Source organism: Ascaphus truei, chromosome 11, assembly GCF_040206685.1.
Source record: "Ascaphus truei isolate aAscTru1 chromosome 11, aAscTru1.hap1, whole genome shotgun sequence".
NCBI classification, from domain to species: domain Eukaryota; kingdom Metazoa; phylum Chordata; class Amphibia; order Anura; family Ascaphidae; genus Ascaphus; species Ascaphus truei.
Genome location: NC_134493.1, coordinates 48,073,102 through 48,098,967, shown reverse-complemented (window position 1 = coordinate 48,098,967; position 25,866 = coordinate 48,073,102). Strand labels below are relative to the sequence as shown.

Genomic DNA, 25,866 nt, shown 5'->3' with positions numbered 1-25,866 from the left:
AAATTATTCCATCTCGAAGACTCGTTGCTTCAATGTGCTTGAAAGCATGTCAAACAAAGGCTTATCTTTCCATAAACATCAAAACTGTAACGTAGCTGTGTATTTTTAACATGTCAGTTACTTGGCAGGAGAACAAATAACGTTTTAAATGTTTCATTGGCGCTGTTCTCCGCATAGGGCTGTTTTTGGACGCGAGCATATTTCAGCACCAGAACAGCGTCAGGATTTCAGTGGCAGTGAGAGTTATTACTTACAGTGATGGTGGTGTCTTTCTTTCCCTTGTGGGAGGATGCAACTACAGCCAGATACTGAATGACTTTCTTGGTATTTTCTGTTTTTCCTGCACCAGATTCACCCCTGGAAAAAAAATACAAGAATGTGGCTATATCCCCCCATGCAACAGGTAATATATACACTGCATTTACAAGCAACACCACACGGAACATGTACGATAGATTTTCAGTTAATGGGGCAATCCAAGCGGGCTGATTTTTTTAATGTTGGATTGATGCAGGGGGTCTCCGGAGCTGATCCCTATTCATTTCAGCTCCAGGGACCCCCTGCTTCCAGAGATACTTACCTCCGTAGGGGGCGCCGGTATCTCCTGCAAGTTTAAAGCTCTGCTGTCACGCGGGCCAATAGGAAGCCACACCGGATGACATCACGGCTTCCTATTGGCCCGCAGGGCGTGGGAGCTTTGGAAAGCAGCCATTACGTGAGCCCCAGCTAGCGAGCCAGAGTGGCTACCAGCACCCCCTACAGAGGAAGTATCTCTGGAAGCAGCGGGTTCCCGGAGCTGAAATTAATGGGGTTCAGCTCCGGAGATCCCCTGCTTCAAACCTGTGTTAAAAATTAAAAAGGATAAACAAAACGGCCCGCTTGGATTGCTCCTTGAAAAGGTTGAGTCCCTCGTATCTGACAAGAAGCATTTGGTAAATAACGTAACCATGCTTAACCCGTTGTGTGCTGAAGGGGCTGTGCCACTAATGACAGCACAGGAGTCATCCTCTTCCCTTCCACTCCCTCACAGACCATGTTCTGCACATGTCAGCCATGTACTTTCGCTACCCAAGACCCACCAGCGATACTAGAACTTTACCATTGAAATGCCGTCTTTGGTCCAGCAAAGACCTCACTTACTGGATCAATGCAACAGTAGTCCTGGGCATGACTGAGGAATTCTAGGGCATTGAAATTAATTCCAACCACTTGTAGTGTCCCTTTATAATAATAATAATTATTATTATTATTATCATTTATTGATAACTTGCCAACATATTCCGTAGTGCAGTACAATAGGGTTGGAGGACGAACACAATAAAATATCAAACATACATTGTCCCAATGACATGCTGTAAATTAGATTGCTCTAGCAAAGTGTTCTGGGTAAGGGCTATGTACTATCATGCATATACTATCATGCTATGAAGACGTTTATATTTTATTAAGTATTTGCCTTAACTTGCCGTTTCAGGGGTCTCTCTGGGGAAATGACTGCCGCTTTCCATATAGGGCAAGAAGTATCTTTGAAAATAAAGGATGACTGCAGCACAGATAGTTACAGTGTGAATGAGATACAATTAGATGCAATATTGTTAATTAAGCATTGCCGTAATTGACAGAACTGCTAAGATGAAGCCCCCGGCTTCTCATGTTCTTACTTAATTTTAGATTACGGTTCGGGCTTCCCCATTTATCTCCCAACAAAGAAGCCAGTTCAGAGGCAAGGCTATGATTGGCATTAATGACATGTTAAAAGTTTTTCTCATAAGCATCGCTATTTTGAATCCATTTAAAAATGGAATGAAGACGTTTCAAAGCCTTTTTTGGTCACAGGAATGCCAGGCTTTTTATAAGCTTGAAGCTGCAATACGGATTTCATTTAAAAAAAAATGTTTTAACTATTTTTTTAATGGCAGGGTGGAAGCAGGGGGTCTCCGGAGCTGGACTGTGTTAATTTTAGCTCCGGGGACCCCCTGCTTCCAGGGATACATACCCCCGTAGCGGTGCCGGTATCTCTGCGAAGTTTAACTGTCCTGGTCACGCGGGACAGTAGGAAGCTGCACCAGATGATGTGACGGCTTCTTATTGGCCCCTGTGACATTTAAATGCCGCCATTATGTTAGGCACACAGTTTATCTGACTGCAGAGATACCTGCTTCGCTACGGAGGGAAGTGTCTCTGCAAGCAGGTGGTCTCAGAAGAAATTAATACAGTTCAGCACCGAAGACCCCCTGCTTCAATCCTGTAACAAATAAATAAAACTATAAACAAAGTGGAACCCGCATTGCTGCTTTAAGATGAAATATTGGAGAGCAGGTTTCCAGATGTTCAACTAACTCTTTCAAACAGTGCCAGCTAACAAGGAAGATGTAGTGTAAAACATAACCCTTCTGTAAAATGATACACTTCATAACACTATTACAATTTGCTGCTGGTGACCAAAGAGTTCACAACAGCAATTCGTGTTCCTTCTCTAATCCCATCCCAAAATTAACGTGCTTCAGCAAACATCAATACTGAGCATGATGAGAGATTTCTAGGGCACTTATATGTATTCCTACTTGTGAGTTTGAGCTAGTCACTTTATCTCCCAATGACATTCATTAGATTGTAAGCTCTTCTGGGTAAGTACTATGTACCGGAATCGGACATTTAGTGGTGGGCATTTGGCTGACGAGGAATCCTTCGCCGCCGCCGCTCCACTGCCGGCCGTCTCACCAATAAGGTGTGTACAGTAAGGGGTATAAGCAGTTAGGGTAGAGGGTTAAGTTAAAGGGTATCAGTGTAAGGGGTTAAGGTTTTTAGAGTAGCGTTAGTATTAGGGCTTTATAGGGTAAGGGGTAAGGTTAGGGCAATGACCTTGGCCTCGAAAAGGCCGGCAGAGAGACGTACCTGCGGCGAGGTGCGCCTCAGCTAGTCACCAGCAGCGACATGTAAGACATTTCTATTGTATTACTTCTAACTCCTTTGCCACAAGTGGAGTCAGAGGAACGCGTTGCTACGCAATACGGCCCAAAACATTATTATAGCTTTGTAGCATACAGCAAGGATGACATTCACGACACAGCTAAAAGAACAATATATCGAGGGCTGAGCTGTGAAGTCGGCACTTGCCTTGTTTTTTGGGAGAAAGAACCAAACAAAATCATCATGTAAAGATCTTAGGGTCGCCACATTTCAGTGTTAATAATGCAGGACGCCGAAATCCAGTATAGAAGTGTGACATCATAATGAGTGATGAGAGATTTGCAAACGCTTCCATCTGAACGGTATCTCCCGCTTGACCGCTATATTGTTTGTTTTTTTCTCCAATCTGCGCTTGGCCGGGCGGGGAAAGACGCGCGCTGACCAAACCAGTAGCGGTGGGAGAAAAAGTAACAGCTATAGGGGAGGGGGTCAGGGTATTATGAGATGAGCAGGCAGTAACCTAACTTTATTATTGTAATAATTTAGAAAGGCGACATCCATCGGAAAAGGTAATTATTACACTCAGGTTCAAATCTATTACGTTTTTATGACTGATTTAATTACAGTAATGTTAAGTTCAGGAATTTCAAGTCAAGGCGCTAAAATGGGACAATTATGCGTCCTGGCAGACCTTTCCAAGACAAGTCAATGAAATAAGGGAGAGTCCTGTATATATGGGACGTCTGGCAACCTTTAAAGGTCTGAATATGGGAGGTTGTTGAAAGTGACATTTTTCTATATTGCTATATTTCTGTGTAGAGAAAGATTCCCGACCACTAAGGATATTCTAGGGGAGTATGCAACAAGAGAGTGAGTGGAAGATAAACTGAATAGCAAAAAAAAATGCTGTAAGATATAAACTTGGGACGAGCTAAAGAACACAGAACCAGAAGGTCCCATTGGGATAAGCTGAAGACAAACAAACAAAGTGAAACGTAAACAAATTGTAGACGCCCTGTTACATAAATATAGGGCGCATTGAGCCATGTCCCATCAGCAATGTGTTCTCACGCACTCCGGGGACCACGGATAAACTAAACACGGGTCTTTGACACGCCACTAATTGGGAGGGTGCTCATGGTCATCACACAGACTTAGAACAATTAATTGCTGTTTCCTAAACAAGACTGAGAGGTTCCCATTAACAACATAATCTTAATGAGTTTTTAGTGAGTTTGTGTAAATCAAGAGAGAATGAGCAATGTGGTAACAGTGAATGTGTTTATACTATGTATCATTATCTTATATACAATGTAAACCATAGGTTTTTCTTCTGCTGGCTTCTGAGTTTATTTTGGTATCTGTCTTGTTTTTTCACAGACAATTCTTAGTGTTTAACATAATTATATGACATACTTACTTTACTTGTACATTTTGGTGACATACTTTTTGTGTGTATATATCTGATTGAACCACTATCCACATTATATATATATAAACACAAACATATTAAATATCAGGTTACAGGTGAAAAACACAGAGATATAAATCTACAAAAAAAACAAACAATCAAAATCAGTGAGATTTGAAGCTCGGGACACAGAAGTTTTGTCTTCAATCAGTAAGATTTTTTTTAAATACAGGATTGAAGCAGGGGATCTCCGGAGCTGAACCTCATTAATTTCAGCTCTGGGGTCCCCCTGCTTCCAGAGACACATATTGCATTGCCTCTTTAACGTGGCGTTTGCCGATCTGAACATCACTTTAAGATTAATGGTGTCTCTTTAAAGAATCATGTTTTCTCCCATAAAGAGCATATTGATGTTAGTGATAATGACGTGCAAATAATATGCAAATGAGGTGTTTCATGACAACGCATATCCATTAAAATACGTTAAAGGTTAACGCAGGCACTTAACGTTGGGTCAAACCTCAACCTGGCGTTATTCCCATCCACTGAAATAGGGCATTTTCAGGGTCTTGATGCGTGTAACACCACAATTACAGTAGGCCTGATTTAACAGTGTTGTTTCCTGGGGATTTTTCCCTCTCCTCTCTTTCTCAACTTGAGCTATAGCCCTATTTTCGGAGTCTAGGTTGGAGTAACGCCAAGACTAGCATAGCCTCACGTTACTGGAAGATAAGGCCAGGTATGCTACCGTGTCGTTAGGCCTATGCTAATGAGATGGGTCTTTGAGACTGCTAAGGCTTATAATCATTGCGGCTGACTCCAAATCAGTAAGATTTGGTAAGTCCATAAGCATTGTTAGGGAAAACATGTTTAACAGGATAAACTAATCAGTTAAAATGTAACCTTTAATAAATTGATCATAGAGTAATAAGATTTTCATTTCATTATTCTACGAGCCTCTGATTGAGCCACCTGTGCTGAAGCAGGGACTGATTGAGCCACCTGTGCTGAAGCAGGGATATCCTGAAAACCTCCCCCCTGGGGATTCCCTTTTGTTCTTGGGTGCACCTACGAGGCCACATTTATATAATAGGCAGTGCTCTGGGCTTCTCTACGTTCATGAAGGTAAACTAATCAGTTACCTGTGTCTTTACTGCATACAGCAGGGGAGAATGGCACAAGGTGAGTTCATCACCTACGCTAGGACATGGAGAACAGATCCCAGAGAAGCGTGAGAATGCATGTATCTCTCTCTGTATCTGCGCCGGAATGGTTCTGTATTTCACAGATAAAAATACCGTCCTCTGGGAAAGCTCACAGACCCGGCGCGCACGCTCAATTCACCGCAGTGTTTCCAGTAAATGTACCTTGCAACAAAACGTTTGTTTTTGGGGTGGGGTGGGGGGTGCAAACCGAAAACTCCCTTTCATGAGCATTGGACCAAGCTGTTTCTCTAGCTAAAGGTTATCCTGTGGTCATAAGAAGTTACACTGCATTTCCCTGTCTCCCAGGCTTGCAGTGCCTATCTCTTGGCATTTCTTGAGATCCCTGGGTGTTTGACCATATATGGCATCATTTTGCTCTAATTGTCCCACCATGCTCCAAGGCATTGCGTTGTTAAACATGCTGTGAGTATGACGGCTTTTAACATCTTCACTGCTGCAGAGATCTACCGAGCATTGCGTTTTTGTTTTTTAGTGGGGGGAGGGGGGGGGATCAATTTGTTTAACCTCTTCAATACTTAAAAGAATAGTCAATGTTTGCTTCATTTACAGCTGCAACTTCCCCCCATCCCTCCCCTTCCCCCCCCCCTTCCTATAACTCAGGGGTGGGCCATTCCAGTCCTCAAGGGCCACCAACAGGTTGAGTTTTCAGGATATCCCCGCTTCAGCACAGGTGGCTCAATCAGTGGCTCAAAGACTGAGCCACTGATTGAGCCACCTGTGTTGAAGCAGGAACTGGTTGAACCACCTGTGCTGAAGCAGGGATATCCCTACCGGTTGGTGGCCCTTGAGAGTTGGAGATGCCCACCCCTGCTATCACTCACATAATGTTAGTATTTTGGCTGCTCTAAAAAATAATATAACCTCATCTCTGGTTTCTGAGGTTACCATGGTAAACTTTAGACTGCCCTGGGCTCCGGGCAGAGCAGCATTTTAACACTTAATATGTTAAATGCTCATATGTCCTGAACGAAGCGCCCGTTAAAAAAAATAAAAGCGGCCCTTGAAAGGGCAAAAAGAGGCCTCTTAAAGTTACCGTAAGTAAAAAGGTGAAAAAAAGGTGATCAGCACTGACTGCTCCTTTAACCTTGTTAACCTACGGAGTTAAGTATCTCGGGAAAGGGGGGGGGGCTCCCCACACCTGAAATGAACGGGGTTCAGCTCCAGAGACCCCTACTTCCAACCTATGTTAAAAATTAATAAATAAACAAAGGGCTTGCATTTCTCTTTTTATTACCATTGGGAGCTTCGCTGTGAGAGGCAGACTTGCCCTGCTGCTTATAACTGTCTTCTACAGCACTGAGGAGTTTGTGTTTCATCAAAACACAATGAGGATTTCAAGTACACATTGAATCGTACTAATATTAGAAGTGCTGAAAACAGGCGGATTGTACTGTAGCCCCGGTCCCCGGCGGCTCCTAGAGACCCCCTCCTTTGGTGCAGCGCGGTCGCGGGTGCCGCCGGAGCTAGCGACGGACCCGCCGGCTGCTTCCAAAGGCGGGGGCCCGAGCAGGGAGCGGTTGGAGCCTTTGGAGGCTCGGCGGCGCACCCGGCTAGCGGGGGCCGCCATTGTAGTTGCGCGCGCATGCGCCGGGGTCGCGCATGCGCGGAAGAGGCCAGGGAGTTGCGGCGGCCATTGAAGGGTTGCGCATGTGCAGTGGAATCGCGCACGTGGCCCCAGTATAGAAACAGCCTCCACGGGACTACAATTCCCAGGAGGCTCAGGGGGGGAGGTACCAGGTGCCCCAGAGTAGCCAATAGGGCTGGAGGATTGCCCTGCCGAGAGAAGGGATACATTTTGCGGGGTTTGGAGGAGAGAGTCAGTTGGCGCCAGGAGAAGCTAGGGGAAGGAGGTAGGGTGCAGGAGTCAGTGACTCCCTGCATTAGGCCAGCAGCCCCCAAGGCCCCAGATAGCCCTGAGTCACCCAGTAGAGTAAGTTGTGTCAGGGACAGGCCCCAGGTTAGGGACCCTGCCACGTACTATCCAGAGTCAGTTAGGGACACAGCGGACGCCGCGCGTCCATCCAGAGGTTTGGGCTCAGACCTTCGCGGTCGCTGCCGCAGCCATCCGGGTGGGATCGCCCCGGATGGTAGTTCCTGTACACAGCCGACATCAGGATCCATTGTGAAGTTCCTTGGCAGGCCCGGGCACCGGAGTGCCCGGCAGGTAATCCACAAGTGCACCAACGAGTCCTCTCATATTCACACGGGACATAGTGGCTGCGCAGTCACACATATCTCTCTCATTTGAGGGTGGGGTAATACTGTGTGGGGTTACTGGACACTGGGTGGGATCATCTGGTGGAGGTGGAGGAGGAGGTAGCGTCCTGCGAGACGCAGTAGTAAGTGTCTCCTCTAGGGAGGGACACCTGTTGATTATATGCAAAAGTACGGTTCCTATGCTCACAAGTAAAGTCATTGGTTGTTTTAAATACTGTGTGTGGAGTGATATATATAGTGTCCTGCGAGGAACCACTCCCCCTCTGGTGGGAGTGAAGTGCACCTTCTGTGCAAGTACTGGAGAGAGTAGGACATGTAATACCAGGGGTAGTCAGGGGAGCGTGGATTCCCGCACAGTACGCCCTGGGTGCCCTAAGAGGGTGTTGTAGATGGGTGTGGAGCTATAGCTGCCCTAGTCCCTTGAGGCAGATAGTGTGAGACAACTGGGGGGTTAGCCTGTTAACTTGTCCAGGGACCATGGCCCAGGGTCTGCACTATGAGTGGCCAAAAGTAGGAGACGCCCGTACTTAGGGAGATGCCCGGTACACTAGCCAGCACCCACATAAAACATACCACAGAGTACTTGTAGGAACCGTCAGCGAGTGCGGTGCACAGAGAAGGAGTTCTGCCTAGCCTGGGGTATGCCACATCGTATCAGTGGGCAAACAGTCAGAAATCATGCAGAGAGCGTTTAGTTAGCAGTGTGAGAGCAGTCAGTGTCTAGGAACGAGCTATGCACTAGACACTGAGAATAGTGCAATTATACATTTGGTGGGCTCATCAAAGATGGCGGCCGTCACTACATGTGCTCCGCGGAGCATGAAAGAGTTAAAAATGGCGACCGCAGCGCCATCCACGGCCCAGCAGTTAGCAGCCGAACTAAAATGGTGACTCCCGCCAATCCTGGAGCGCGCACGTGAATCGTGCAAAGAGACTGTTAGAGAAATGTGGAGGGAGATGTGCAGGAGTTTGGCGCCAAACCCAGATCCCCTGCAAAAGGAGCGGAGCGCGTGAAAGCCGAAAGCCCACCCACCTGTGCTGTGACTGGCCGACAGACAAGGCCACGTCACACTGAGAGAAGGAGTGCCCCTCCTCTTGTTTCCACCAGAGGGAGGGGGTATAAGGAGAGCCAATCAGGAGCGTCCTCCCCAGCGAAGGGAGGGGCAGGAAGTGAGAGCGAGGAACTTCACTTCTGTCTGACATTCACAGAGAGAGGAGCTGAAACATTGAACTGTTCCACCCCTGAGCAAATCATGTCAGAACCAAGCACTATGGTATTCCAACTCCCAGGAGGCTACCAGGTGGTGGAGAACGAGGGCCGAGAGTACCTCCGGTGCCTGTGCGTCCACTGCAGGACACCCGGAACGGCCGCAAGCACCAAAGCACAATGCCCTCAATGTAGCACGTACTACTTATGGCCTAACAAACCATGGCCCATGCTAAAGACCCCTCGGGGTGCCTCTCCGGGAACACTAACGGAGGTGGCGGAGACAACAGACGAGGCTGCCCTAGTTCCCTGCACCCTTGCTGAGGTGGGAACCAAGGCCCAGCCAACTACAGAGCTGAGCGGAGATTCGGCGGAGAAGAGCGCGACCGCAGTGGAGGTACCGGAGCGGGCCCGTTTCGTACCACTAACCACTGGCGGGGCCGCAAAAGACCCAGGTGACTCCCTAGCGGAGGATCCGATCAAGTCGTCTTCGGAGGAAGAAGATGGCGTTTCATCGGTGGCGATGCGCCTACCGGCGAACCACCCCAGCTGTAAGAAAGATGGCGGTCCACTTACCGGAGAGAGGGAGCAGACGAGTCCGGACACCCACCGACGGCGAGCTCTGGTGTGGCCTGAGGCCCGTAGAAGTCCCATGGCTGTGGTGACTCCCAGTGCGGCGGAGACGGGATCCGAGACAGCTCCATAGGAACCAGATGTCATCCGTCAGCAGCAGAGCGGTAAGGAGACTCCACCACCCCCTTACTCCCACCAGGCGACGAAGGACCCTGCAGAGGACGAGAAGGAGGGGCTCGCGGCTTACTTACCCGTCCGCGGACCGGATGATCCACCACCGCCCCTTCCGGTCTTCGACGCACTTCCGGTGCGTGACCACAGGGCGGATGGAGACTCCGCAGGCGGCCATGATGACGTCACTTCCGGGTCCGACTGGAAGAGAGGCCCGGGAGCCTTGTTCTCCCCGTGGAGAGCAGCCATGGCAGCTGCAATGGCCACCCTGAGAGGCCGAGGCAGTTCCCGAAGAACACGGAGCCCAGCAGAGAGAGCAACCAAGAAAGTGCCCAGCGGTCACGGTATCACCCGCTTGCTGGACATTGATTCGGACATTGCCCCAGCCCCAGCCCCTAGCGCCCTTGCCCCGGCCACTGCCCCTGCCCAGTCACGAGTCATGACACCGGGACCTAGCAGGGATAAGTTAAGTAAGAACCCCAAGTACTCCAAGGATTTGAGGGATTGGGAACTAAGTGACGAGGGATCTGATGAGGAAGTACTGTATGATACTGTGATACGTGTGCCTAATCCAATGTAATTTTCTCCTGTGTTTAGAGGGAGGGCCCGAGGGTCCCACACTACTGCGGAGGCAGGGCCTGTAAGTAAAGTGGTCCACAAAATGAATCCTACCATCTACATTAACGCTAAGGGTAGACGCAGCTGCTTGCGCTCTACAGAGGCGATCACGTCCGGTGTCTCATCACATGCCGAGTCCGAGACAGGTACTTCTAGCCCCATGTCAGAGTACGAGCACCGTGATAAGTGGTGGACACCCCTGTTCACTGGTTACCACAAAGGGATGGACCGCACCAGGTTCCTGTTGATCAGGAACAACATAGTTGATCATTGGTGGGCGGTAGGTGCCTATACTCCCCAGGAGGTGGTGGATGAGTTAGAGCACAGATACCAGGAGATAGAGCAAGAACTCCCCATGCCTAAGGGGCCTAGTATATTATATGATGACATTGCCCCTGCAGAACCGGAGTTTTGGGTACTGCCAAGCAGGGCGGGTCATAAGAAGTTGCCCAAATTGAGCAGAGCAGACAGAGCCATAGTCTTCCGGTATAGGCAGTCCCACGGGTACGAGTACCCTTATGTACCTGAACCCATAATGAGGGAAATAGAGGAGAACAGAGATAGTTGGCTCAGGGAGGCCGTACAAGAGTATTTGAGAACGAAGTTTGGTAAGGCGGGTTACCACAATGAGGACCGAATCAGTGAGGTGGTCCGGGCCTGGAGTATAGGGCGATGCATATACATGCACAGTGTGATATACCGGCCGGAGTCTGGGTCGGTGCAACACTACTACATTACAATAACTGACCACAATGGAAGGAAGGTACGGAAGCCTGACCCAAAACATTATCATTAAGGGTTCTCCCCGTTGGGAGTAACCGTGCTGTTGTATACCACCTGGTGAATGTTTCAAGTAATGATAACCTGCAATGCGTTGTTTCCCAGGTTTGTTCACCGCAGGATGGTGCTGCTAAAGTTAGGTCCAAGTGGGGACCATTGGATTTCACCTGAGGGAGAGCGTAGCCCCGGTAAGAGATGGGGGCTATATATCTTTCTCCTACTGGTGTAAGTCCTGTTAAGGGCAGGCCGCCAGTAGTTATCATGGGTTTTTCCCCCACATCAAGCCCTGCCTTGAGTGAGAGAGGCAGGCCCCTGACTCTGTCTGCAGGCCAGAGACAGAGGGGAGGTCCTGCTGACATCATGAGGGGTGGGGCTGTCTAAAGTTAGTTCTGCCTGTTCCTGTAAGTGACAAGTAGTTCTGTCCTGGGAGCAGAGGGTTCTGGAGCGGAGAGAGAGATGGTCTGGGAGTTAGAAGGAGACAGGAGAGGAGATGCTCAGCACCTTGAGTAGAGCTGATAGCACTGTAGTGCTGTGGACCAATGCCCCTCACCCTGCTGAGGGGGTGAGGGGGGAAGAGATCTACCCTCACCTAGAGAGTACATCCTGGAGGTGGGGGTTGGGGTATTGAAGCCCCAAACAGCCCATCCTGCTAGGGTACAGCCTGGAGGAGAGGAGTGGAGGAATATACCTGTGCATTTGGAAGCACTGCTGTACATGAACTGCTTCTGCTGGTGTGTGCTGTATCATTGTTACAAGGACAATAAAGACATTGCTGTTTTATATAAAAAGAGACTGTGTGTGAGATTGGAATCTCTCGCCCTGGGACCAGGGCTTCTCTGGGAGGATTCCAGCCTATTCCCTAGGTTTTGCCAGAGATGGAGGCGCTGCACCACCACCACTAAAGAATGGAGGCATATACCCCAGAAGCCTGGTCCTGTCATCCCCCACACCAACGCGGGAGACTCAGGCCCTCCTGTTCCAAGCAGGTATGCACCACCATAGTACATGTATCCAGCCCTCACTACACCCTAGAGGTCCAGTCTGCGACCGGGGGGGGGGGGAGGGGGGAACATGGGTTACAGTATCATAACACGAAAAACTTCAACTGTGCACAATTAATCATATTAAAAAGCACGGTTTACCATGGGAACACATAAGGACATCCGATATGTGATGCCTCGCATGTTAAACCTTCATCAGTCCTATTTTACTGAACCAGAGACTACTAATTCCCAGGGATTTCAGACGGGAGTCTGAGTGTATTTAAGAAAAAACAACATCCTGTAGAGTGTAAGCTCTTGAGAGCAGGGCCCCCATTACCTTTTGTACCTGTTTGCGTTTGTCCTTATTTTACATGTCCTTCTGTTTATGTAATATACATAACTCTGTACCCCATTGTACTGTGCTGCGGAATATGTTGGTGCTTTGCAAATAAACGATGATAATAATGACAGTCTAATTCCATATGGGAGAAACATCAATGAGTGACCTGGGAGAGACCTGAGATTTTTTTTTAATGTACCTCTTCTATAGGTTACAGGTCTTACATGCTCGGTGTAATACAATTCACAAGGAGCTGCTCTTATCCATCAATGGGATGGATTCTGGTTACATATTTTAGGTCAATGTTAAATCCATACTCGCCAACTCTCCCTATTTCTCTCTTCAACTAAACAATGTATTATCTTCTGCCTTTTCCCTGATAGAAATGCTGTTACCTTAATGGAAGTCAGTGAGGACCAGATCCGGACTGAACAAACTGGGTGCTTTATATTCTCATTCTCAAGTAACTGATCATGTAAAATACGTATCAACTAGTCTGGGCAACTCTGACGTCCTGAAGAACGCACACAGACGTGATCCAAGTGTTTCATTTATAATGTTTCGTTTTGATCATGTATGCTTTAAAATAGGTGCTACATTCTTTCATTGCCCAATGAGATTACAGAGTAACTTTTTAACAGGAAATTTGAATATGTATACTGTACAAAACATCAAGCAAATGCACTTGGGGATGCTGTACCATGATTATTCCCAGATGGCATTGGGTAAGCTCACAAGGTATTGAGTAAAGTCTTGAAACATCATGCCCAAGCCACATCTACAGTATGAAGGACTCTCATGTTGGTCCAATGAAGAGGACCATATTATTACCTACAAGTACATTTAGCTAGAACACTTCTAAGACATACCTGAAAACGAAAGGTAACTCTCAATCTATTACTTCCTTGTAAAACATTTTATAAATAAATAAAGATGATTGTATTGAGCACTAGGAGTCTCTTTGTCATATCCAATATTTCCGTTCTTGGCAGAGGGATAATGTATATTTGATATAAACAGATATTGTCTGTACTCACGTGCACAGAATGGACTGGTCTTCTCGGTCTGCAAAGAATAAAACACAAATCATTAGATGCCAATAGTGAACGGGTATCCAGATATCAGCACGGAAAAAATGCAATGGGATGAAAATAACTTGCACTTAAGTCCCTTTAATGTTGAATGTGGTTTCAGATGTTTGGGACAAATACTGCCCCAGATGTTATAAACATGAAGATCGACAAAAATGTTATCCCTTACAGCTCACAGATCCTTATAAAGTTTACCATGTTCATTTTACACAGTGCTCACTAACCCCCAGATCCACTAAGCTCTGTTTAGTCACTTAACATCACGTTAAGACTAACCGTGTATCGTCAAAGGACATGAACCATACGTTATGCTTTCTCCAGTAAAGAGCACTAACTATAAAGGTTCTTATTGATAACGACACACAACTGATATGTATATGAGCATTACCATAACATGGCATATTCATAAGTGTCTGTGTAGGTTAATGCAGGCACTTAATGTCACCTTAGTCAGGTCATACAAAAACTTAGCATTACTAACATTCAGACAATAAAACACAGTAGGGTTTTTACAGGGTCTGGATGGGTGTAACACCACTGTTAAGCATAAATTAACATTCTCTCCACTTCAGCTACAGACCTATTCCAGGGTCTGGATCAGAGTGACGCTGGGACGTACTTAACATCCAGTTATTGGAAGATAAAGCAACATTATGATACAATAACATGACGATACGCCTATGCTAATGAGATGACGCACAATCGTTATTTTGGCATATAATTAGCTTTTCAGGAATACACGTTAACCTCAGGGAACATGAATTCATGTATGAGCCCTGACTTAACAGAACTTGGTGGATCTATCCCCGTAGACACAGAGATAACCATTAGGTTATCTCCCATAGTAAGGAAGCTGATGGTGCTTGGACTTTGGAGTTTAGGTATGGTACGTGGAAACAAGAGCAGCTGTGTTTCCCTATCTAGGTCAAATACATTTTAAACTGGAAAATGCAATTCAGTTATATTGTAGTTGATACACCGGATGTTCCATTAAAAAAAACAGTACTTGGAAAGTTCTAAACATATCACAGGTCAAGTCCTAAAGAAACTTGGAGTTTATTATTATTAAGTCCATGAGGAATTCACTGGAACTTTGCCATGAAGAATCATCTTTGTCCACGTCACACACGGGGACACTTCCCTTGGAAAAAACGAAGTGAAGGAGAAAGTCTCCGGAAGATAAAAAAAAAAAGAATCCCGATGCAGAATTGTTAGAAAAATGGAAACGACTTTTCTTTTTCCATACGTACATATTCAAATATTTGTGCGTCATAAAATGTCAGCGCGTATTGTATGTCTTTATTTATATAGCGAAAAGTGTACTCAGCGCTTCACAAAGAATACAGTACTGGGAATTATAATAATACAATAAGTGCAGCAAAAATCAGACAATGGGAAAGGAAATCCCTGCCCCGAAGAGCTTACAATCTAAGAGGTTTGAGGGGAAACTTACAGAGACAGCAGGTGAGGGAATAAGTGCTGTAGATGGGTGTGGTTCCAATGATTCCACTGTATTTTGTATAATAAGAATGATCTTTTTGAATTAATATTGGCACTCTGGCAGCAAAAAGGTTAAATGTTGGAGTTAAATATTGCCCAATGTAGACTGACGCTCTAGGCATTAAAATGGCCTATTAGATATTTTCTTTTTAATAATATTCAATCTTTATTCCATTATCACTTCCTTATTTTAATCAGAATGCGCCGTCTCTCTCCAGGGTTCCTTCCTGCAATCTTCATACCATTATGGGCTCGAAACTTTCTTTGAAACGTCCCCTGCCACAAAGCAGCTGTAACATTTATCTTTGCCCTGACTGTCTTCTATCCAAGAACATGGGCTGAATGCCAACAGACCATATATGTGCATTCAGGGCCGGTAAAAGGGTATTTGGCACCCTAAGCAAACCTTCAGCCATTTGCCGTCCCCCCCCCCACCCACCCCTTTTGCAATTTTTTAAAGTGTTACAAAGTAGCCCCTCGTCTCCTTGCTCACCTCCTTCTCTCACCCCCCCCTCCTTCTCTCATCCTCACCTCCTCCTCCTCCTCTTCTCATTCCCTCTCATCCTGCTCCTCCTTTCTCCCCCCATCCTTCTCCACTTCTCTCATCTCCTCCTCCTCTTCTCTCACCTCCTCCTCTTCTCTCACCCCTCCTCCTCCTCTCTCACCCCCCTACTTCTCCTCCTCTTCTCACTTCCCCTCCTCCTTCTAATCCTCCTCTCTCACCCCCTCCTCCTCCTATTCTCTCATACCTTCCTCCTTCTCTTCTTTCTCCTCCTCCACTTCTCTTACCCCCTCCTCCCACCCCTCCTCCTCTCACCCACTCCTCCTCTTCCCTCCGCCCCCTCCTCCTTTTACCCCCTCCTCCTTTTACCCCCCCTCCTCCTCTTCTCTCACTCCCCTCCTCCTCGTCTCTCATCCCCCTCCTCTTCTTCTCTCACCCCCTCCTCTTCTCTTACACCCCCTCCTCCACTTCTCTCACCCCCTACTCCTCTTGTCTCATCTCCTCCGCCTCTTCTTTCACCCCCCTCTTCACTTCTCTCATCCCCTACTCCTCCTCTTCTCTCATCGCCTCCTCCTCCTCTTCTCTCATCCCCTCCCTCTCCTCTTCTCTCATCCCCCTCTCCTCTTCTCCCCTCCCCCTCTCCTCTTCTCCCCTCCCCCTCTTCCTCCTTTTCTCTCATCCCCTTTCTCCTCCTCTTCTTATCCCCCTCCTCTTCTCTGACCCTTCCTCCTCTTCTCTGACCCCTCCTCCTCTTCTCTCATTCTCCTCCTCTTGTCTCATCCCTTCCTCCTCTTCTCTCATACCATCCTCCTCTTCTCTCATCCTCCTCTCCTCTTCTCTCATAGCCTCCTCCTCCTCTTCTCTCCTCCTCCTCTTCTCTCATCCCCCTCTTCTTCACTCACCCCATCCTCCTCCTCTTCTCTCATCTCCTTCCTCTTCTCTCATCCCCTCCTCCTCCTCTACACTCACCCCCTCCTCCTCTCACCCAATTAAAGCCTACGAGTGGTCAGCGGAGGAATCCAGCCGGCAGGAGCAGAGCGGCGGTAGAGACGGGTGGTAGGTATGGAGCAGGGTGGCGGCAGAGACCGGCGGTGGTGGGAGAGGAGGACGGAGGTCGGTAGTAGAGACGGGCGGTGGCAGGAGAGGAAGATGAAGCACCATGGGGATCAGAGAAGGGCGACAGAGGAGGAGGACGACTGGAAGGACCTGCACTTTACCAGCTGCAGACACCGGAAGTAAGTGAACACTTCTGGGTTGAACAGCTGAGACGTACTCCTCCCGGCAGTCCTCTGCCGCCCTGCTCCGCTGCCACGGTGCTCCGTCTTAGTCTCCCACCAGCGCCCATCTCTACCACGACCACTTCTGCCGCCGTCCTGCTCCGTGCCCACCAACCACTGTCCATCTTCCTCCTCCACTCCCGCCACCCACCAAATCCGTATTGGTCAAATAGAACCGGGGTCCTGAACTCCAGTCCTCAAGACTCCCCAAGAGGCCTGATTCAGCACAAGTGGCTCAATCAGTGGCTCAGTCGAAGAAGCAGGGATATCCTGAAAACCTGACATGTTGAAGGGTCTTAAGGACTGGACTTGAGCACCCCTGAAATAGAACACTATTCATTTATAAAAGTTACTACAATCTGCAAAGGTACCCGATGTTATTGAAGACATATATGGTCTCTAAAATTCATTCTCAACCACACCTACAGTATCAACCTTTTTTATTCTCCCAGAACCATTTTGTCTGGTCGCCCGTTACACCCTAGAGACACGTGGGCTCCAGTGGCCTACGATTGCTTGTCCAATCATAGTAAACGCTAGCATTTCCATATGGATCTGTCATACACGGTGTCCACAAATGTCATCTTGCTGAATGAAGATAATGAGACATATTCACTTGGTGAGCCTCCTCTCCATAATGAGCTTCTCAGTGTTTCCAGTCCCCACGAAACCAGCTATTTCTGCTCAATCTCAAACATAATCTGATGGTTTATCAGCGGGAAGCAGCTACTTGGCAGTGTTACCATAAAAGGGAAAACATACCCAACAAAAGCTGATCAGGCATTGGGGTAAGGAAGTCTTTTCATGTTTTACTATCTAGATAGAATACAGGACATCAAACTGTGACAGTCCTAGTAACCAGAAGAGATGCATATAGGACGTATGCAATATGTCAAATGCAGTCATTGTTATTATATACCCATATCTCGCTAAACACTATATGCAGCGCTCTTCGAACTATTCAATGAGATCATACATATTATACCCTAATAATACTATCCCCCAGGGGTGGCCAACTCCAGTCCTCAAGGGCCACCAACAGGTCAGGTATTAAGGATATCCCTGCTTCAGCACAGGTGGCTCAATCAGTCGCTCAGACAATGGCTGAGCCACAGATTAAGCCACCTTTGCTGAAGCAGGGATATCCTTAAAACCTGACCTGTTGTTGGTCCTTGAGGAAGTGGAGTTGGCCATCCCTGCTATACACTGAAGAGAGACACCGCTAGAGAGATCTGGAACAATGTGTTACTCAGCAAAGCATTACAGGTTCCTCTGGCACCTCAGGGGTTACATTTGAATCATATGTAAAATGTCATAGATACATATGAATTTAACATTGGAAACATTAAGAGCAAAAGCAAGTGAAGTCCCACACAGTCCCATTCTCTGTGCTCTTTATGGCATCCAACAATAGCCACAGGAACGGTTGTAATTAGGCGATTGTTATCAGAGAAGACTTGCCATAAAAGCGGTTTATGCCTGAACTGCGTTACTCCAATCATTTGACATTTTGTCCCAGAAATCCCCTTAAGGCCACATCTGTCACAGATTTAATGCAGTTTATAGTTCAACAGGGAACAGAGAACTGGCAAAGCCAAAGACTGTGACCAAAGAGTTCATTGATGCTGGTATGTTGTAAAATGTCTGAGTTCTGGGTATTTCCCAGGCGCCTCTATCCCCGGCCTGTTGGGCAATGTGGGGTAATGTACACAGACAGTGGGTATCAGGAGAGGGCTATTGAGAGGCATGTCGAATCTCAAGCATTGGAAACAGTCTCACCCATTCTCCCCATTCTCCCCATTCCCACCCATTCTCCCCATTCTCCCCATTCCCACCCATTCTCACCATTCTCCCCATTCTCCCCCATTCTCCCCCATTCTCCCCATTCTCCCCCATTCTCACCATTCTCCCCATTCTCCCCCATTCTCCCCCATTCTCACCCATTCTCCCCATTCTCCCCATTCCCACCCATTCTCCCCATTCTCACCCCTTCTCCCCATTCTCACCCATTCTCACCATTCTCCCCATTCCCACCCATTCTCCCCATTCTCCCCATTCTCACCCATTCTCACCATTCTCCCCATTCTCCCCCATTCTCCCCATTCTCACCCATTCTCCCCATTCTCACCCATTCTCCCCATTCTCCCCATTCTCCCCCATTCTCCCCATTCTCACCCATTCTCACCCATTCTCCCCATTCCCACCCATTCTCACCATTCTCCCCATTCTCCCCCATTCTCCCCCATTCTCACCATTCTCCCCATTCTCCACCATTCTCCCCATTCTCCCCCATTCTCACCCATTCTCACCCATTCTCCCCATTCCCACCCATTCTCCCCATTCTCCCCATTCCCACCCATTCTCCCCATTCTCACCCCTTCTCCCCATTCTCACCCATTCTCACCATTCTCCCCATTCCCACCCATTCTCCCCATTCTCCCCATTCTCACCCATTCTCACCATTCTCCCCATTCTCCCCCATTCTCCCCATTCTCCCCCATTCTCCCCATTCTCACCCATTCTCCCCATTCTCCCCATTCTCCCCCATTCTCCCCATTCTCACCCATTCTCACCCATTCTCCCCATTCCCACCCATTCTCACCATTCTCCCCATTCTCCCCCATTCTCCCCCATTCTCACCATTCTCCCCATTCTCCACCATTCTCCCCATTCTCCCCCATTCTCACCCATTCTCACCCATTCTCCCCATTCCCACCCATTCTCCCCATTCTCCCCATTCCCACCCATTCCCACCCATTCTCACCCATTCTCCCCATTCTCCCCATTCTCCCCATTCTCCCCATTCTCCCCCATTCTCCCCATTCTCACCCCTTCTCCCCATTCTCACCCATTCTCCCCATTCCCACCCATTCTCCCCCATTCTCCCCATTCTCCCCCATTCTCCCCATTCTCCCCATTCTCACCCCTTCTCCCCATTCTCACCCATTCTCCCCATTCTCCCCATTCTCCCCATTCCCACCCATTCTCCCCCATTCTCCCCATTCTCCCCCATTCTCCCCATTCTCACCCATTCTCACCCATTCTCCCCATTCTCCCCATTCCCACCCATTCTCCCCATTCTCACCCATTCTCACCCATTCTCCCCATTCTCCCCATTCTCCCCCATTCTCCCCATTCTCACCCATTCTCCCCATTCTCCCCATTCTCCCCATTCTCCCCCATTCTCCTCATTCTCACCCATTCTCACCCATTCTCCCCATTCTCACCCATTCTCACCCATTCTCACCATTCTCCCCATTCCCACCCATTCTCACCCATTCTCACCCATTCTCACCCATTCTCACCATTCTCCCCATTCTCCCCCATTCTCCCCATTCTCCCCCATTCTCCCCATTCTCACCCATTCTCACCCATTCTCCCCATTCCCACCCATTCTCCCCATTCTCCCCCATTCTCCCCATTCTCACCCATTCTCCCCATTCTCCCCATTCTCCCCATTCTCCCCCATTCTCCCCATTCTCACCCATTCTCACCCATTCTCCCCATTCTCCCCATTCCCACCCATTCTCCCCATTCTCACCCATTCTCACCATTCTCCCCATTCTCCCCCATTCTCCCCCATTCTCCCCATTCTCCCCATTCTCCCCATTCTCCCCCATTCTCACCATTCTCCCCCATTCTCCCCCATTCTCCCCCATTCTCCCCATTCTCACCCATTCTCACCCATTCTCCCCATTCTCCCCATTCTCCCCATTCTCCCCATTCTCCCCATTCCCACCCATTCTCACCCATTCTCCCCATTCTCCCCATTCTCCCCATTCTCCCCCATTCTCCCCATTCTCCCCCATTCTCCCCATTCTCACCCCTTCTCCCCATTCTCACCCATTCTCCCCATTCTCCCCCATTCTCCCCATTCTCCCCCATTCTCCCCCATTCTCCCCCATTCTCCCCATTCTCCCCATTCTCACCCCTTCTCCCCATTCTCACCCATTCTCCCCATTCTCCCCATTCCCACCCATTCTCACCCATTCTCTCCATTCTCCCCCATTCTCCCCCATTCTCCCCCATTCTCCCCATTCTCCCCATTCTCCCCATTCTCACCCATTCTCCCCATTCTCACCATGACACCGTAATACTCTTTGAACTGATACTTTATGTAGCCCAGGTTAAGACTGTACTTTCTGCCATAGCAGTTATGGAATATTGATCATTTATGTCCTAGAATGGGATGAAGGAGTGGCACTAACTCTGATAACAATGACACTGAGTGTGACTCAGGGGAACCTGGTTCAATTCCAGGTGTCAGCTCCTTGTGACCTTGGGCAAGTCACCTTATCTCCCTGTGCCTCAGGCACCAAAAACATAGATTGTAAGCTCACCTGGACAGGGACATGTGCCTGCAAAAAAATTTATATTCAAGAAACAACATTATTATTATTAATTGTTTGCTCCTACTTCAACCGTACTGCCTGTATATTTGCATTGCAATTCAACTACATCCTTCTGCAGTTACATTTTTCCATGCTGAACTATTCTGCCGTCTAATACAAATCAACATATTACATCAATCTCTTGCACTGTAGCTTAATTAAGTTTAAAATACAACAACAAATGTAGTTAAACAAAAATTCCATCGTTTCCTTATAGAGATTAAGTTAATGTCTCAAGTTTCATGGCAACATTTTGGAATATTTTTTTTTATCTGGTTCGTACATAAATTATACAATGTAAGCTTCTTTTATTACTGGTTTCCAGTCATATTGTTTGTACTGCAGGACATTCCACTGTTAATGACACAGAGTACAGTATATACCAGGGGTAGCCAACTCCAGTCCTCAAGAGCCACCAACAGGTCAGGTTTTCAGGATATCCCTGCTTCAGCACAGGGAGGGAGCCACTGATTGAGCCATCTGTGCTGAAGCAGAGATATCCTGAAAACCTGACCTGTTGGTGGCTTTTGAGAACTGGAGTTGGTGTGTGTGTGTGTGTGTGTGTGTGTGTGTGTGTGTGTTACACTCTCTCAAATCCAAACACTAATCCATTCTTATTTTGAAAGGTAATCTTACATGAAGTGAAGTGCTTGGGGTTAACTGCTTGGAGTAGACTTAATACATAGAGAATCCACTGTTTGTTAAGATCACATAGTTCATTTCAATGTCATGTATTGTGTGTGGGAGTGCAGCTGGGTTGAGACCTTATATGCAGAAGCAAAAATAAACTACCCAGTACGGATGGACGCTGTAATTGTTTATTTTGTGCTTTGTCCCTAGTGAGCACTATTGCGTATATTCTTGTAATAAATGTAGTATTTTCTGATCATCCGATTTAAAATACGACCCATTTCCTTTTACTTCAACTCATAATATAAAATGTGCCTGTAAATTAATCTGACAAGGTGTACAGCTCATAATTACTAGGACTGGACCAACAGAAAAAAAGGATACACGGATATTTGTTAACCATGTATTATTTGTCATTGTAACTCTGTGCCCAGGACATTCCTAAAAACGAGAGGTAACTCTCAATGTATTACTTCCTGCTAACACATTGTATACATAAATAAATAATCTTTTACCACCATGTAGATCACTAATGACTACAAATATAGCTGCGGCTAAAATGATTACCGCACACACACACAAACATATCGTATTCGTATCTCCTGTCGCCACTGTAGCAGAATGTCAAAACTCCCACTTTGATGTGCGGGCACTTTATCTTATCTCCTATTAACACAAGGGAGGTTTGTTAACAGGAAAAGCCATGTGAGCTTTCATCAGTCTGTCAGCTCTATAGTACAGACCATAACATAAGTCGTCCCCCTGACTTGGAATTTTAATGATGTCACAATTATATATCTAATTAGGATCTTGGCAATAAACAACTACACTTATATTTGAATGTATATTTCAGTTTTATTTGTAAGGATTTTTCCAGTATTGTAACGTGCATCTTAGATTGTAAGCTCTTCGGGGCAGGGACTTCCCAATGTTACTTGTATGTCTTATTGTCATATTATTATGTCACGTGTATTACTGCTGTGAAGCGTTGTGTACCTGGATGGCACTATATAAATAAAGATATACATACATATTAAAATCACTTAACTGGCGTTGCAGGATAACGCACCTGATCCGGTGTTTCCTGCAGGTAGCGGTGGATCGTGTGTATTAACCCGCAATGGATTTTAGTGAATCACCTCCTTAGGTTGTTTAGCAACTTGAGTATCACATAGGGTAATACAATGCAAAAACTAGGGATTATGGGTACGAGTATGCAAATGAGCAAGTGATGTATATTGCTAGTAACTTTTTTTTAAATGTTCTACGTGAATTTCCTGAATGACTTCTGACTTTGACTGCCGGCTTCTTCAGCCTGTACATTTTAAGTCTTAAAATGATGACGTGAGTGTGTTTAAATGAGCAATTCAAGCCGTTGTTTATTTATTTATTTTACGCAGGATTGAAGCTGGGGGATCTCAGGAGCTGAACCCCATTAATTTCAGCTCCGGGGACCCCCTGCTTCCCAAGATACTTACCTCCGTAGGAGGGCGCCGGTATGTCCTGCAAGTTTAAAGCTCCCGCGTCACATGGGCCAAGCACCGGATGACATCACGGCTTCCTATTGGCCCGCATGGCGTGCGAGCTTTGAACCCCAGCTTGCGAGCCGGAGTAGCTACTGGCACCCCCTGCAGAGGTAAGTATCTCCGGAATCAGAAGGTCCCTGGAGCTAAAATTAATGGGGTTCATCTCCGGAGACCCCCTACTTAAAACCTATGTAAATAAAATGACAAATAATGGGGGGGGGGGGGGGGGGAATGGCCAGCTTGTATTGCATGTAGTCATTTGAAAAGCCCTATTTAATTGTGGGGGTTGTTGTCTGATTCAGTGTGCCACAGTATACATGCAAACCAAACAGGATGGTTTCATTATATTTTACTGCATTTTAATTGAATAACACCTATCCACTGTGATGGGAAGGGAGGATTCACTTCCCCGCAATGGAACATACTGCATTGGTCACTATGTGTTACACCACTTCTCATCAGTAGAACCGGCAAACGGAATCCGCATCCGGCAAACGGATTCCGCATCCGGCAAACTGAATCCGCATCCGGCAAACCGAATTCGCATCCGGCCACAGAATTTGTATGGGAGGGGGAGTATATAAATAGGGGCAGAGTCTCAAGTTTAAGCCGGTGTATTACAGGCAGGGTTTCGGTGTGGATTGGTTGGGGCTGCTGCTGTAGTAGCTCAAACATTTATCCATTATTTACTTAATAAAACCTGTAGCTTAACCATTAACCATTACCCTGCGAATGACTGTACCGACCCCTGTTTCAAATAGTGTGGAATCTGCTGAACGGATTCAGTTGAATCCCGCAATAGATTCTTTAAAATCCGCGTGAGATTTATTGACAGATTTTGAAGGGGCCGTGCAGCCTTAAGAGGACACAATCCGACTACGGGTTGCAGTCTGAGGGTTGAATTGAGCCGTGAAAGTCCGTAAAAGTCCACACAACAGATCCAGACAAGTCCGCCTATCTCTATTCATCATATTGATCAAAAGATGGGGGAGTTATACTGGCAATTTAACCAGACTATGATACACAAAGTTTCAGACTTAATTCCTACCATTAATATCTTGTATGCTCTTGGGCAAACAATGGCATCTCCTTTTAACCCAGTTCTCTCAATTTCTTATACGGTACATACAATAATAATATTACTACTAATAATAATACTATTCTTCCAGGCTGTGAACTTGTGTTGTAAAAATGGTCTACACAGGAGTTGGCTGCATAGATATACCATATAATTACATAGCTGTTCAGCATCCTATTTTAATGGAAGACATTGAAGGGATTATTCATAAAACTGCGATAGTGCCGACAGGTGCAAAAAAAAAATGTTGGAACCATATCCCCGACACATTATTATCTCCCTGTAGCAGAATTATACTCTTCAAGACCAGAGGTCGAATGTACCAAATTGTAATGAACTTGTGAAGACAATAATCTTTCCTAAATCCTGCCAAATGATTCCCAAGAATATTTCACTTGTGTTTTACTTCTGTTTCCCACCAAATAAGGCAACAGTGACTTGAAATCAGTTATATGGGTTGTTTTCTTGTGTCTCGGTTTTATGTTTGTGAGACTACATCGTTTGCTTGATGTGAACCATGGCCTCCTGCTAGCAACATGATCACAGATCCCGCATGGATTCCTTACCATTTATATCCAACTATTCTCCTCCGGAATGTTATGAACCGTTTCACTGCCAGAGAGCCAAGCAACGCTTTAGCTTAGAATTGTAGTTAATGGAAAGAGAGACTTTTCACCACGTAAGGGACTGAACTATGAACCCCAATCTTGGTTGGAGTGTTCACCCATAGTTGCCAACTTTTCAACATCCACTTCAAGCCGACTGTGATGTTCCCACTTTTCATTTCCAGATATATTCATCCCAATTCAGTTGGCAAAATGGCCAATTGGCTCAGATAAGTTAACTAGAATCCCTGATTACAACATTACATCTCCCACGTCACAGCCCACTATAAATGTGTCTTGTGGCCTCTATGTAACTCTGACCAACCCTTTTTATGTTATTGTCTCCGTCCTTTCTAGCAGAATTACAGGGCTAGAAAGTGGGAGCCAACAAAACAGTTTCCATCTTCAAAGTTCCAGCCCCATACAAAACAAAATGCAAAACACGTACCTTGTAACATACTCCTGTACGCCGTGTCTGCTATTGCATAGATGTGGGGGGGCATTTCATGTCTTTTCTTTCCTTTGTACATCTCAACAATCTTCTCTGAATAAATGGGAAGGGATTTGTATGGGTTGACCACCACACAGAAAAGACCCGAATATGTCTGTAAAAAAAACATATGGAAAAAGCATCTCCAATTACAATGAATGTTGAATCAGCAGTATTGCATCTTCTAACATAATGCTCGTAGTGAACTTAGCGCTTTACCACAGAAGGTGCAAACAAGGATTGTATAGATGTACACAATGCACATACAGCCTAGCCATATGACTAGATACATAAAGACTTTGGAACTTGCCATTGTTAAATAGTCAATCTGGCTAATAGA

The 25,866-nt window shown here is 46.6% G+C and overlaps 1 protein-coding gene across 3 annotated transcripts in view; it reads right to left on the bottom strand.

Annotated features, from left to right (window-relative positions):
• Positions 1–25,866, bottom strand: part of MYH11 (myosin heavy chain 11) — an 86,265-nt gene that overhangs the window by 47,018 nt on the left and 13,381 nt on the right. For all 3 annotated transcript variants that reach the window (XM_075566095.1, XM_075566096.1, XM_075566097.1), the window contains exons 3-5: positions 25,485–25,641; positions 13,474–13,501; positions 255–357 (exon numbers count right to left, since the gene is read on the bottom strand). In XM_075566095.1, coding sequence (XP_075422210.1) covers positions 255–357; positions 13,474–13,501; positions 25,485–25,641 — 288 coding nt within the window. The remainder of the gene's footprint in view (positions 1–254; positions 358–13,473; positions 13,502–25,484; positions 25,642–25,866) is intronic.